At 36.7% G+C, this 16,398-nt stretch overlaps 1 protein-coding gene across 2 annotated transcripts in view; it reads left to right on the top strand.

Moving 5' to 3' along the window:
* The window catches only part of ttc29 (tetratricopeptide repeat domain 29), an 84,912-nt gene that overhangs the window by 13,105 nt on the left and 55,409 nt on the right, over positions 1-16,398 (top strand). For both annotated transcript variants that reach the window (XM_059028650.1, XM_034921114.2), the window contains exon 5: positions 2,343-2,525. In XM_059028650.1, the coding sequence (XP_058884633.1) occupies positions 2,343-2,525 (183 nt within the window). The remainder of the gene's footprint in view (positions 1-2,342; positions 2,526-16,398) is intronic.

Genomic DNA, 16,398 nt, shown 5'->3' with positions numbered 1-16,398 from the left:
TTTTATAAATTATTAAAAGGACAAAGATGAAAAATGAAAAAAAAAAAAAAAAAAAGTTTCTACAGCATCAACTAGACAACTCTTGAATTTGACTATGCCACATTACGGCATAGATATTTTTGTCGTTAAAAAAAAAAAAAAAAAAGTTTCAACATATATGTAGATAATGTATGATATTTGTTTTAAATATGCCCTGGGTGTACCCACTAACTAATACTGTTTAAACACTAGGCTTTAATTTGCAGTTTTTCACACCTAATCCTATTACCTTCTTACTACCTGTATAAGCATCCAGCCCCTGTTGATTGTTTTCGGGAATTTTTACACAGATCAAATGAATTTAGTGAACTGTCAAATAGTTGTCAGCAAGTGTAAGTAAGTTCATTGTTTACTACACTGTGAGTTCTGGGTTAGCTGTGAAGGCAATAAGGATCTATTGCACAGCAGTTCCTGAAATAAATACAGAATTACAGCGTCGGGGGTAAAGGATATTATCTGTGAAAACAGTCTGTTGTAGATCAGAGTAGTAAGAGAAGAAATCGTGTGAGCCTGGTATTGTAGTTCATCAAACCCATTTGCCTTATTTTCAGTCCATTGAATAACAGCAGACTTCATGCTTCAGTCCCAGGCCTCTTCTTTCAAGAATATTCATTTAAAATAAAATAGAGCATACAATGTGCCTGAACTATGCCAAAGAACGAAGCAAACCAACCTGTCCATTAGTGTCTTTCTATAAAAGGTGCCAAGAACTGCCTGAAGCATGCGGTGAGTGTAGCTAATGTCATTTATTCATTACAAAGGCAGATAAAAGCATTTTGGCATCCCTGTCGGCTATTAACAAATCATTCCTATAAATGTAAACCTGGCTATACAGCAGACTTATTAGCTTTCTGACCTAACATGACATTCAGCCAAGACAGAAAGTGAGTGGAAACTCAGTTAAATTGTTCTTCTATTATTCTTCATAATTCAATGACTGTAACGCTGTGTTACCATAGAACTGAATTTACAGATACAGTGAGTCGTCTTTCCTGAAAGTGTAATAGATGGCGAAGTTTTTTTCCAGTGAAAGGTGTGATTTTTTATCACTTTTTGCATCTGCTGGTAGAGCCATGTATTTAGTCAGTACATAAATACCGGTATATAGATGCTACATTAGATAGCAATTTGAAAGATTTGAAAAAAACTGCAAAAAAAAAAAAAAAAAAAAAAAAGAGAGCTGAAATCTACATATCAAGGATGTTCGTTCAATGTAACTAAGTGACGTTCAGTGCAGGTAGGCAGAGCATATATAAAATGTGCTGCAATTAAAAGATTGTAGTTCAATCTTCTAGGGGAGATAGGGACAGACATAAAACAATGCAGATGCAAAATTAGCAAAAGTAGTGTAAAGTATCTAACAAATTGGAGTAACTCAATTAATCTGACATCTTTTAGTTCCAAAGAAGTTGGAAAACAAGCATAGCAACCCATCTAGGAAGAATAAGTTCCACAAGTCAGTCATTTCAGTCTCAGATATTCATTGGAGGGAAACCCAAGGCAGAGCGATTTAAAAAAAAAAAAAAAAAAAAAAAAAAAAAAACATAACAAGTGCTCTGGCTTTTCTGTTCCGTGCCACATCATGGATCGTTATTGCTGTGTTACCTGTTTGACAATGTGGGCAATAATCCTTATACTATCAATACACTAGAGCGGACATTAAAGTTATACGTGTAAAACGTTGTCAGGATGTTAACAATGAAAAAAATAATGACAGGTACATTATTTAAACAGTTGTAGCTACACTTGTGGACGTGTAGCTGGTAAACCGAAACCTATTCTCGCAGAAACCAACATTGGATGGTGAAAATAGTGAGAAACCAAAATGCAGCACCAGCATATTGAGACAATGTGATTTTCTTTTCTTGTGGATCTCAGTTCTGTCCATTCTCAGTGTGCTCCCACTCATGGGTCTCACTAAGTTACCTGCTGTGGAAAGAAAGATGCAGTGGGTAGGCCAATAACCAACAGGAATCCAATAAAGGTTGTACCATGGGTCAGACATGAGCCTTAGAATTTGATCTAACCATGAAATGCTGCTATATACTGTCGCTACACAGTATTCTGTTCCTTTCTCATCACACAATGCCACAAATGAAGCATTTTGATGCTAGGCTTTAAAATCATCAGTTTCAGCACAGGTATTTTAAGAAAGTGAAAATACAATTTTTCAGATGGCATGAAAATTAAGCAAATTGTCAAGAAGGTTTTTACAGCAAATTTGTATTATATTCTCCTTTTAAATGTATTGCAGTTTCTCATTTGTGATATTTTTACATAGTTTTATTTTTTTCATTTTCAAGGCCGTTATGAGGAGATGTATACAAACCAGCTTTCACTGGCCAATTATTTCAACAATTCAGGTGACAAATGGCTTTCTCATCACTTCTTTGAATCATGTCTCCACACTTCCAAACTGGTCAAAGACGGTGGACAAAAAGAAGCAGAAGCACATTCAAACATGGGCAAGGTCTACATGGAACAAGGTAAACAGGATCAAATCTATGACAATATATACCTTGCATGCAAATCTCTGAGGGTTTTGACTGTAAAATGATGTACATGCCAGGGAGTCTTAGGCCCTGTCCACACTACATAACCGATCTCGAGAACCGTACTCGAAACCGCTCTAATTAATACAGCTCAAAGCGTCCACACTGAAGTACCGTTTCATGTTTAGTCAGGCTTAATGCGTCCACACTCCATTAGAATAGTTCAGTTACAATTCCCAGCAGCTCAATGAACCGTGGAAATTAATACGATAGCATCCCACCATGCATTTTAAAATAATGTGTTATGCCCCATATTAACAGAGGTCCATATTGCTAAAAAGAAATATAACAAGTATTGTGGAAAAAGTAAATCCGAACAGACACACACACAGTAGGGCTTGAAGTTTTCAGGTTTTATTTTTAATCAGGTGAAGTCCCTTTAAACAAATTGAGCTGATTCTGTTTTATAATTAAACTCAGAAAAAGCTGTTAATTACAAAACAATCTTTGTTTTTACCTTCATATCTTGCCTGAGCCTAATTCTGGTCCTCTTAATTTTATTTCAAATTACGTAATTTGTTCATCCCCGATCCTACTTTTAACTCGCATTTCATTTTTGCAGTCGCCTAATTTAAAGTTGTGTTTTTGTTATTTTCCCCACTAGTTTAACAGAGATGTCCTGTCAGATTTTTTGAAGCATAAAAATGAATACCTAGTGCGGAGTGTACACTGACAGCAAGTCCTTCAGGCGCCTGCTCTGAGTATTTCGCCAAACATACCACAAAGCATTTTGGGATATTGGGTAGTTTGGTATTACAGAGTCCACACTTCTGATAAACCGCACTACCTGATGCGATCTAATTAGAACCGGACTCGAGACTACCTCCTGAGGTGTTCTCGAGTCCGGTTCTCGAGTCCGGTATTAAATGCCGCGTAGTGTGGACGCAAACCGTATTTAGCACTTTTAAGCCGGTTTAAATGCAACTAATATGGTTTAAAGGCACAGTGTGGACAGGGCCTTAATGACAGCAATCATTCATCTTCTACCTTTTTATTTACTTTGACTTAACGTCTATAGAAAATGAAAGACTAATGTATTAATTATGCCTGCATATGTTGTTATTTATCTTAAATGCAATAAGCAAAATATATGTAACTATAAAAAAAGATAATGTATGCCAGGTTGTTTCTTTACCATTAAATTATAAAGCATCAAGAGCAAAATGTGCTTCCCCACATTGTCTAGATGTAGACATTTCTGAGTCAACATAAACTCCTAGGTCTTTTTCATAGATTCATTCTTCAATTTCATTATCTCCCATATGATATTTATAATGCACATTTTTATTGCCTGCGTGCAGTACCTTACACTTTTCTCTATTAAATGTCATTTGCCATGTGTCTGCCCAGTTCTGAATGCTGTCTGCATCATTTTGAATGACCTTTGCTGCTGCAACAGTGTTTGCCACTCCTTCTATTTTTGTGTCATCTGCAAATTTAACAAGTTTGCTTACTATACCAGCATCTAAATCATTAATGTAGATTAGGAATAGCAGAGGACCTAATACTGATCCCTGTGGTACACCACTGGTTACCTCGCTCCATTTTGAGGTTTCTCCTCTAATCAGTACTTTCTGTTTTCTACATGTTAACCACTCTCTAATACATGTGCATGCATTTTCCTTGAATCCCTACTGTGTTCAGTTTGAGGATTAATCTTTTATGCGGGACTTTGTCAAAAGCTTTCTGGAAATCTAAATAAACCATGTGCTTTGCAATTATACATTGTCGATGTCGCATCCTCAAAAAAATCAAGCAGGTTAGTTAGACACGATCTCCGTTTCCTAAAACCATGCTGACTGTCTCCCAGGATACTGTTACCATATAGGTAATTTTCCATTTTGGATCTTATTATAGTTTCCATAAGTTTACATATAATAGAAGTCAGGCTTATTGGTCTGTAGTTACTTGGTTCGGTTTTGTCTCCCTTTTTGTGGATCGGTATTACGTTTGCAATTCTCCAGTCTGTCAGTACAACCCCTGTGTCAAGAGACTGTTGCAGTTTGTAAATAACTTCTTTCATTTCTTTGAGTACTATTGGGAGGATCTCATCCGGCCCAGGGGATTTGTTTATTTTAAGAGCTCCTAGTCCCTTTAACACTTCTGCCTCTGTTATGCTAAAGTTATTTAAAACTGGATAGGAACAGGTTGACATATGGGGCATGTTGTCCGTATCCTCCTTTGTAAAAACTTGTGAAAAGTAATCATTTAATATATTTGCTATTTTTTTTTCTTCGTCTATGACTTTGCTATTTGTATCTCTTAGACATTTAACCTCCTCTTTGAGTGTTCTCTTGCTGTTATAATATTATAATACATATAATATGGAAAAGGATTTATAAATTCTGCATTGAAGACCTTAACAATTTAAATGTTTATATATGAATTAAAGTGTTACAGGTTTTCTACATACCAGTAATGAAATAGAAAGAAATTATGAAATGTTCAAGTTTTTATATCTAGATTTTCAATATTGGGTATGTCCTGAAAGCATGGTTTGAAATGTATTAAGATATTCTCAGAATTTCAGAAAGGATATTGAAAACATCCTTTATATTTTTTAAAAGATGTCACTTCATAACACATACTTTTTTTAATGTACCGGTACAGCATTTTCACAATTTATTTATTTCTTATCTGTTTAATGACCTATTATATATCCTTTCATTCCCATCTTGATCTTGTGATCTCTGCCTAGATAATTATTTATGCCTAAAAGAGTTCCTTTTAAAAACAACTGCCTCTGCTTCTGAAGACTTATAAAAGTTAATACATGGAGTGGTTTGAAAATGCAGTTGTAGGGAGCAGAAATTACTAGTGTACATTTTTTTAACTTGCGGTGGTGGAAACTGTTCAGCATTATGTCTCTGCTTTACAGTAACAAGCGTTGCATCCCTGTGACCCCACCTCACCTCACCTCACCTCAACAAATGTATAACATACTTTAAGGAAATGTTCCTTTCAGTGCACTTTGGGACACATTTGTTAGTAAATTTAAGTAACATTCTCAGGGGTAGATGCACTAAAGTGTTGTGGCTGTCGCAGTAGTCGCAAACCAGTTGTAAACGAGGAAGTTTAGGGTAGAATGTACTAAACAAGCGCAATGGGCGTTCCTGCATAAATTCGCAAAATGGGATGGAGATGGAGATAGTGTAAATGAGAGTTCTCAAATATTATAATGAGATGTAATAAAGCTGCCGGCAATTGCAACACTTACAATTGCATCAATTTATTAACTTTTGAAAACATTTTAAACAGTTGCAATTAGCACACCTTAAAAGGCAGTATGAAAAACACTGTCCCCTAACCATGGCCACTGTGATTGCAGCAAGAAGGAGACATTGTCTTCAGCAGGAACAAGTGATTTGTAGAATGAGAAGAGAAAGGGTATTTTGTACCCACATTACCCTCTTTGATTTAAATGAAGACCAAATTAAGCACAGGTACAGGCTTGGCAGCCACATAATTATTGAGCTGCTGTTTTGATTTAAAAGATGAACTGGAGCCTGTCACCCAGAGAAGCCATGCTATCCATGCAGAGGTCAAACTATTGTCCACCCTGCATTATCTTGCCTTTGGATCCTTTCAGGGTACTGTGCGGCTGTTGCTGGCATTTCCCAGTCCGTTTTTTCTCATGCATTGCCAGTTGTGCTCAATGCATTTTTGAGGCGAACACCCAAATACCTATTTTTCCCTAAAAGCAGTGTGTACTTACAAGCCTTGAAAACAAATTTCTACTACATTTCTGGTTTCCCCAACATGTTGGCAGCAAAAGACTGCCCACATGTGCCGCTAACCTCTCCAGCTCATTCTGAGCATCTATATAGTAATAGGAAACACACCTATTTTATTCTATGTGCAGGTGGTTTGTAATTGTGCACAATTTAGCACTGCACCACTGACTAACTAAAATAAAAACTGACAGTATACTGTCCCTTAAAATTTGTATTAACGAGAATTGAGAATTGAGTAAGTATCATAATTGACTGGGCTACTAAGTAGGCCAAGTTAGAAATAATATAAAAAAAAGATAAAATAATTTGCTTTCAGTTTATAATAATCTTTTATTTGCATTGTACACCAATGTGTCAACATCATGAGACAAATACTGAAAATATTCTAGTATTTAATTTATTTTAATTTCTTTAATTTATTATTAAAAATAATTTATATTACATTTATTGGAACTATATAATATATTATATATTAATATATAATATAATAATAATAATATAGTATAGTAATATATTTAGGAAAAAATAAACCTATATTCATTTTTAACCCTTTGCGGTCCATTTATTCAGCGCGTCTCAGGCGCGTCAGGTCCAATTTATTTTCACGCTCGCAGTTTATTTTAGACGTGCTGTTTTAAAAGGATTTTTTTTCACAGTAAAACAGGTTTAAAGGGCACTGCATATCAACAGGACACTCAGTACTGCATCTCCAGCCCCGCCCCACCCCTTGTTCGCTGTATTTTTCACATACCTCTTCGTAGTAGTGCATACCGGTAAATCATCTCCTGATCACTCGTTTTATCACCAAACTCCTCAATAATGCGATCCAAGTCATTATTTTATTACTATAACATCTAAAAAAAGCTCTGCAAATGTCTGTGATATTCTTTGAGCACTGGATGCGGAAGCAGCTATCTTGTTTGTTTATGTCCGTGTTATCTATTTCGTGCTGGGGCTATCTGTATTCATGAGATACGCCCCTTTTTTCCGGCTTCTCTCGGCTCCTGTTGGTCTCACTCAACCATTGAATGGTTTTCTCTGCTTTTTCTGGAGAAAAAACGACTAGAGACCTGTTTTTTACGTCTTGGACCGGAAAGGGAAAATTGCAATGTCGGACCAGGTCCGATATAGGACCGCAAAGGGTTAAATAAAAATTTGTTTATTTAAATATTTTTATTTCTCAAACTAGTAACCCATTTTATAAGCGCAATAAGACATTCCAGGGTGTTGGTTGTGCTAGAATAACCACACTTCCAGGGGCTTACTACACCCCTGGGCATGCGGTTATTTTAGCACAACCCTGTCGTGTCTTATTGCTTACATATCCGACCACAGTGCCCCACATGCATGTGCAACACTCTGTGGTGGGTGTTGCAACCAAACCTTGTAGGCTTACTGTATAAACATCTCTGTCAAATATAAACTTCATTCAATATTTCCTTTTGAAGTTATGGTCATAAAACATTTAGTGATTTCTTAATAACAGTGCTGTACACTATCACATATACATGTAAATGAACAGAGCCGGAATGCCACTGTAGTATAGTACAGTAGTTAGATTTTAGTAAAGTAGAAAAAGGTCAATTGGAATTCCTAGTGAAGATCAAGTTAAAAATATCCCAGTCCTTGGTGAGAATTCAGGAAATAAAATGTTAGATTATCCAGTTTTCAGAGAGTTGATTTGTCATTTGTATTTTGCTGTATTTTTCAAAGATGACTGAAGTATTTAATACAATTGTTAGAGATGCTGACATCTTTATCTTCTGAACATTTTGGTCTTCATTTATAATGGAAAATGGCTTACAGTACTGCTTTTGTATGTATTATTCATGTTCTCTTGTAAAGTTGTAAGGTAGGAAAGGTGTTACAGCAGATTTCCTTGTCATAACAATGTATTTCTAATGATAAAGCAAAATAAATATATGGCATTTATGGTGTTAATATGTGTTTATGAAAAAAAGCTTTGTTAAAAATATAGCAATTTATTTATACACTGTATCATCTATTTAGCAATTGAATTATATTAATTTTAAAAGGGTAGCTTTAACAACAGATTATTGGCACTGCTTACGTTACACTTCCCTGACTTTACAGAAGTGTCACAGTTTTTCTTTGAATCATAACTGAACACAGGGACCTCATAAATTGGTATTCTATTCATATGACTGACATGACAATAGAAAAAAAGTTAGTGTTTCATCAGCTCTTTGTTTATGATCTTGTTGCCTTTTCCTTATTAAGATTCAATTACACTTACTGTATTAGGATGTTGTAAAGTGGCAAAAGTGTAAGACCAATTTAGGACTTTATTCTGATCAGTTGTTGTACTGTGCAATTATTATAGATTTAGAAACAACAAAAACAATGCAAAAATGAAAAACATTCCATTTGTGGTAGTGCTTTCCATTTAGCATACATTTTAGAACTTTAGCATACATGATAAGAAGTTATTGGGTTGTAAAGGTATTCTGGAGGGGTTTTTTTGGTGGTTATACAGCTAATTAAATCATTCTACAAAATGCACTTGCAATGCACTTTCATTCTCTCTTCTCAAATCTTTAGTTTTAAATTAGTCAAATATGATAGCGCAAACATGTATTTTCATTTTCAAAAATATTATCTGGTACCACTATCATTTTGCATTAGTTTCAGGTAGTCTTTTGCATTTGCATTTCCTAGGCCATTTAACCTCAGCAGTGAATGTACTATTCTCTTATGCAAGGAAGAAAATAATGGCCTAGTGTTTCAATGGGGGAGTTTCCATGTGTGGTTCTTTACACATGAAGTGGCGATGCGCATGCATGTTTGGGAGAACAGCTCGAGAGGATCAGGTTTGTGGCCGAAAGTAACGGCCACAGTGAGGGATAGGGTAAATCTCATTTAGCCGTGAGCATGACGTAAAACACGGGAAATCCATGCCCATTTTCACATGGAAACTCACATTTCACATGTAAACGTCCATTGCTCCCAATTTAGACAGCCTTGGGAGCATACGTGGAAGGTGTCTCGCACAGATCTGTATAATCCTACATCTCCACTGGTTTTCAGCCATGGTGATCTGCAATAGCTGGGTTGGACAGTTTCGTTACCTCCGGGTTCTTTTTTCACTAATTAATAATGTGATAAATTAGTTGAATGTTATTCACTACTAACCATATGCCACCCCACCAATGGATATTTGAAAAACAATTTGGGCAAGAGCTGTAAAACACATACAACCAGGCATGAGGCATTTACAAATCACAGCTTTATTATAGTTTCACTCAAACAAGATGTCACCTGACAATCATGGATTTCCAGGTGAGGTGAGTACCTGTTCTTTGTGCATGGAAACCACATTTTCCCGAGCTGCCTGCAAAAACAGCACAAGAACACTACACATGGCTAATTTGCATATCAACCTCCTCCTTTCCTCTTCATTTGCATGACGTCAGGTGAAAAGAGGGTCTTCGAGTAAAATAAACTGAGCCTATGGAAACCCGAAATGTGTAGGGTCATTTTTCATTTGGCTCGAGCACAATGTCTTGAGAAAAATTAGAACACTCATGGAAACTCCATGTTCATTTTCAGATCGGGTCGGGTAAATAATTGTCGGTTCATGGTCAGGTCGGGTTGATTAATTTGGACCCGTGAAGACTTCTGGTTTGGAGGCCAATGGTAAAACCCCAATGTGTCCGTATATTGATGAATGTATACAGACACCCTGTCGTCTTTTTGTGTATGTGTGTGTATATATATATATGTATATATATATATATATATATATATATATATATATATATACAGACGTGCTCAAATTTGTTGGTACCCCTCCACAAAAAACGAAGAATGCACAATTTTCTCTGAAATAACTTGAAACTGACAAAAGTAATTGGCATACACCATTGTTTATTCCATATTTAATAGAAATCAGACTTTGCTTTTGATTTTTTATTCAACATAATATTGTAAATAATAAAACAAATGAAAATGGTATGGACAAAAATGATGGGACCGCTAACCTAATATTTTGTTGCACAACCTTTAGAGGCAATCACTGCAATCAAACGTTTTCTGTAGCTCTCAATGAGACTTCTGCACCTGTTAACAGGTAGTTTGGCCCACTCTTCCTGAGCAAACTGCTCCAGCTTTCTCAGGTTTGATGGGTGCCTTCTCCAGACTGCAAGTTTCAGCTCTTTCAATAGATGTTCGATAGGATTCAGATCAGGACTCATAGAAGGCCACTTCAGAATAGTCCAATGTTTTGTTTTTATCCATTCTTGGGTGCTTTTAGCTGTGTGTTTTGGGTCATTATCCTGTTGGAGGACCCATGACCTGCGACTGAGACAGAGCTTTCTGACACTGGGCAGTACGTTTCGCTCCAGAATGCCTTGATAGTCTTGAGATTTCATTGTGCCCTGCACAGATTCAAGGCACCCTGTGCCAGGCGCAGCAAAGCAGCCCCAAAACATAACCGAGCCTCCTCCATGTTTCACTGTAGGTATGGTGTTCTTTTCTTTGAAAGCTTCATTTTTTCATCTGTGAACATAGAGCTGATGTGACTTGCCAAAAAGCTCCAGTTTTGACTCATCTGTCCAAAGAACATTCTCCCAGAAGGATTGTGGCTTGTCAATATGCATTTTAGCAAATTCCAGTCTGGCTTTTTTATGTTTTTCTTTCAAAAGTGGAGTCCTCCTGGGTCTTCTTCCATGGAGCCCACTTTCGCTCAAAAAGCGACGGATGGTGCGATCAGAAACTGACGTACCTTCACCTTGGAGTTCAGCTTGTATCTCTTTGGCAGTTATCCTTGGTTCTTTTTCTACCATTCGCACTATCCTTCTGTTCAATCTGGGGTCGATTTTCCTCCTGCGGCCGTGCCCAGGGAGGTTGGCTACAGTTCCATGGACAATAAACTTCTTAATAATATTTGCAACTGTTGTAACAGGAACATCAAGCTGCTTGGAGATGGTCTTGTAGCCTTTACCTTTACCATGCTTGTCCTATTATTTTCTTTCTGATCTCCTCAGACAACTCTCTCTTTTGCTTTCTCTGGTCCATGTTCAGTGTGGTGCACACAATGATACCAAACAGCACAGTGACTACTTTTCTCCATTTAAATAGGCTAAATGACTGATTACAAGATTGGAGACATGTGTGATACTAATTAAAGAAACTAATTAGTTTTAAATATCACTATAATCCAATTATTTATTATCTTTTCTAAGGGGTACCAACAAATGTGTCCAGGCCATTTTAGAATATCTTTGTAGAATAAGCAATAATTCATCTCTTTTCACAGCCTCTTTGCTTTATTCTATGACATACCAAAGGCATGCAAGTATACATGATAAAATAGCTTTTAATTTCATCACTTTTCAGGAGGAATGAAGCATTATTTCAATGAGCTGTAAGGGTACCAACAAATTTGAGCACGTCTGTAAATACAGTGCCTTGCAAAAGTATTCAGACCCCTGACCAATTCTCTCATATTACTGAATTACAAATGGTACATTGAAATTTCATTCTGTTTGATATTTTATTTTAAAACACTGAAACTCAAAATCAATTATTGTAAGGTGACATTGGTTTTATGTTGGGAAATATTTTTAAGAAAAATAAAAAACTGAAATATCTTGCTTGCATAAGTATTCAACCCCTGTGCTGTGGAAGCTCCCAGTTTACACCGATGAAAGAAATTGCCCCAACGAGGACACAATTACCTTACCATTGGCCTCCACCTGTGAACCATTAAAGTTGCTGTCACATTTTCTGGATAAAAACCCCACTGTTGAAGGATCATTGGTCAGGCTGTGAATCTGAAGGAAAATGAAGACCAAAGAGCATTCTAAAGAAGTTAGAGATAAAGTAATACAAATGCATAGATTAGGGAAAGGGTACAAAATAATATCCAAGTGTTTGGATATCCCAGTGAGCACAGTTGGATCAATAATCAGGAAGTGGAAGCTGCATCACACCACCCAGGCACTGCCAAGAAAAGGCTGTCCCTCAAAATTCAGCGCTCAAACAAGAAGGAGACTTGTGAGAGAAGCCACAGCGAGGCCAACAATCACTTTGAAGGAGCTACAGAGTTCAGTGGCTGGGAGTGGAGTAATGGTGCACCAGTCAACCATATCAAGAGCTCTGCATAACACTGGCCTATATGGGAGGGTGGCAAGAAAGAAGCCGTTACTCAAAAAGTACCATCTGAAAGCACGTCTGGAGTTTGCCAGAAAGCATGAGAGTGACCCAGCTGCGATGTGGGAAAAGGTTTTGTGGTCAGATGAGACCAAGATAGAGCTTTTTGGCCAAAACTCAAAGCGCTATGTGTGGCGTAAACCTAACACTGCCCATGCCTCAAGACACACCATCCCTACAGTGAAGTATGGTGGTGGCAGCATCATGCTGTGGGGATGCTTCTCATCAGCAGGGACTGGGCATCTTGTTAAAATTGAAGGAAGAATGGATGGAGCAAAATACAGGGAAATACTGCAAGAGAACCTGCTTCAGTCCGCTAAAAAACTGAAGCTTGGGAGGAAATTCACCTTTCAGCAGGACAATGATCCCAAGCACAAGGCCAAAGCAACATTGGAGTGGCTCAAGAACAAAAAGGTGAATGTCCTACAGTGGCCCAGTCAAAGTCCTGATCTCAATCCTATTGAGAGTCTGTGGCACTATTTGAAAATTGCGGTCCACAAGCGTTGTCCAACCAACCTGAACAACCTGGAGCAAATCTGCCAAGAAGAATGAGCCAAAATCACTCCGACACTGTGTGGAAAGCTGGTACATACTTACCCCAGAAGACTTAAAGCTGTTATTTCAGCGAAATGTGGCTCTACCAAATATTAATGGTGGGGGTTGAATACTTATGCAAGCAAGATATTTCAGTTTTTTATTTTTCTTAAAAATATTTCCCAACATAAAACCAGTGTCACCTTACAGTAATTGATTTTGAGTTTCAGTGTTTTAAAATAAAATATCAAACAGAACGAAATTTCAATGTACCATTTGTAATTCAGTAATATGCAGGATGCGCCCTATAGCTTGGAGATTGCCGGTCCGAATCCAAGCTATGCCACTGCTGACTGGACGGGAGTTCCCAGGGGGCGGCGCACAATTGGCCAAGTGCTGCCCGGGTGGGGTAGAGGTTAGGTCGGCTAGGGAGTCCTTGGCTCACCGCACACCAGCGACCCCTGGGGCTGGCCGGGCGCCTGAAGTTGAGCTTGTATGCAATTCGGAACTGTGTGGTCCTCCAACGCCGTAAGTTCTGAATATGGCTGCACAGTGGTCTTGCAGAGCGAAAAAAGCAGGCGGCTGACGGCACTCGTTTCAGAGGACGCTAGTGCTCGTCTTCGTCTCTCCCAAGTTAATTCGGGAGTTGCAGTGGTGAGTCAGGTTGAATAATAATTGGACATTCCAAAATTGGGGAGAAAAATTGGAAAATTAATAAAAATAATTATTAAAAAAAAAATGTACTGGCTTTCCAACAAACAGTTGAAAACATACAGCACACAGTTGTCTCCGTACCCACAGTACTTACAGTAACTCGCTCGCTCACTGACTTCACACAGACTTCACACAGACTTCACCAAACTCCTAGTTCATAACTTGCCACCAGCACAGACAAAGACAGGCTTTTATACACACGCAGATTACATTAATTACAAACACTTAAACAATAATACAAGTGCACCCAGGTGTTTCCCATTTAGCCCTAGAAGCACTACAAAATTACACCACACACACCGTGAATCCCCAGCAAACACCCAGGCAGGCTTTCGCTCTGACACAAAATATATATATATATATATATATATATATATATATATATATATATATATATATATATATATATAATATATATAAATTCACTTTTTTTTTTTTTTTTGTCCTGTGTTAAATTACCTAATTAAGGCCCACTGTGATCCTTCACAGGTTTGATTCTGTATACTTCGGGCTCTTCGTTTTTTGTTTTCGTTTTTTATTTTTGACCACAGAATGTCCCTTTTTTTGAGCCGACTCCATTCAATTAAAAGTGGAAAAGTGTTGATTAACAAGTTCGCTTTATTTTTTTCTCCTGTAATTTGATTGAGACTGTGGTTCTGTTTCATCGATAATTTCTTAAAAAAAAAAAGGCAGCTCCTTCTTTTTTATTCTAACCGAAGGCAAACAGTGTGTGAAGTTAAATTGATTTAATTAAATCCTAATTAAGAGGAAACTATTATTTGCAAAACAGGTTATAACATTTTTGCAATGAGTCATTAAGATTTTAAATCGGGGTGAAGCAATTTAACTGAAGTTGATTTTTGTGTTCCGTTTGAATTAAAAATAAGTAGCCGTTTTTTGGGTTTGTTTTTTACATTATCTCATTCAAGTTATGGGAGAAAAATCAAAAGTGATCTTGTTTCACAATTAATGCTTTTCCAAGTTTAATTAAGAAACTGAGTCAGCTCAATATAACTTTAAAGGGGCAAAATGTCAGTTAGCTTTGAAAGTATAATTCATAATGTATTCCTACTCTCTTTGATAATAATATTTACTTTTAAAAATTGATTTATTCTTCAACTTCTGTTGTAGTGACAGTCATTTGTGTCTAACAGATATTTCTCATTAATGTTTCCAATTATTATTCATTTTCTTTTTATTTCTACCAGCAACAATCTACACACTAGAAGAAGTGAAACAATTAGCTTCTCCCAATATTGCTGAGGTGTAGAGCAAGAGCAGGTCAGTCAGTGCATCCTGCAGATTCTGACATTTCAAATTACCCGAACAATACCTGAAGCAATCTCTGGAACTAATTAACATCCCACCTAATTAATGTCAGGGCTAAATGTACACATCATTTAAAAGGTACCAGAAAAGAAAAACATGCATTTTCAGGTTGACCAAATATTGCTACATTTTCTCATATGCAAAAATGCAGAATCTTCTGGTATTTTGTCTAAGTGGAGTAACTATTTTTCCATCAAGTAATCAATGCACTGCTGAATGAGTTCATTTTAATGCACTCAATCATGCCTCTAATGTTCATAGCTTACGGGCGCAGGCATCAGTAATGCAGGAATGTTATATGGCTTCGGTTTGGGCCATTTCATAAAATATTCATGGATTCAAAAATGTGCATCAAAATAGGGACAGAGAGAATTACATTTATGTTGCTTCTGTAGTGGCAGCTGTGCATTTGCACTTTTTTAAGCATTAGAAATATATATATATATATATAATATTTTATTTAACATGTGCATTTCAATGTTTATATAGCTCTTGGAAAGGTAAAATAAAGGTTTTCTTCTTCTGACATGACACAAGAGCCCGCTCACAGATTACATCTACACAAAGACATGATGCAAATAGATTAAATAATGCTGCAATGCAAGTTAAATTCAGTCTGCAGTTCTCGGTTTGCATCCGCTCATTCAGTCCGTATCTCTGACAATGTGTTTGTCTTGAACATGTCAATTTAGTATTCAGATACTTTGTGGACAGCTTTTTTTCTAAATATTCTTCATCAATTAGAGTTTCACTCTTTGAGGTTAATTTTAGAAATACATAATAGGACTTTGTACTTAATGTACACCCCTGTACATGATTTTGACTATCTTCTATCTTTTTAAGATTTTTTTTTTTTTTTAGAACGAAGACTAAAACTTGTTTTCTGTCAAGTTTTACAGTATGACACAAAATGTACTTTAATATGTTTAAAATGTTACAGCTACGGAACTGACATTGGGCCTTAAATCTGTTTAATTTTTAACCTTAGGCATTAATATTGATAGCCAAGCATTATATAGAAAACCCTATGTTCATGTCAGTATAAGCAAGGACATTCTTGATTATTTATATATTAATAAGATGTGTCTTTTTTTACTTAATCAGAAAGGATATCATGAAACTTCAATTCAACAGTGTTGTTCCATGCTGCATCCAATGTCTTCAAGCATTTGCATGTTACGAGTATTATAAATGAATGTAGATAAAGCATACAGTATAAAGGACACTGCCCTTGTCATTGCCCTTCTTTTACAGACCCAGAACCCTGCAAGCACTGCTCACTCTATTCAGTGAGGGGTTAGAGTGTTGCTACCCATTTGTAA

Source organism: Acipenser ruthenus, chromosome 1 (assembly GCF_902713425.1).
Source record: "Acipenser ruthenus chromosome 1, fAciRut3.2 maternal haplotype, whole genome shotgun sequence".
Classification (NCBI taxonomy): domain Eukaryota; kingdom Metazoa; phylum Chordata; class Actinopteri; order Acipenseriformes; family Acipenseridae; genus Acipenser; species Acipenser ruthenus.
Note: the sequence above shows the minus strand (reverse complement) of the source record. Positions and strands in the feature narration are given on the sequence as shown.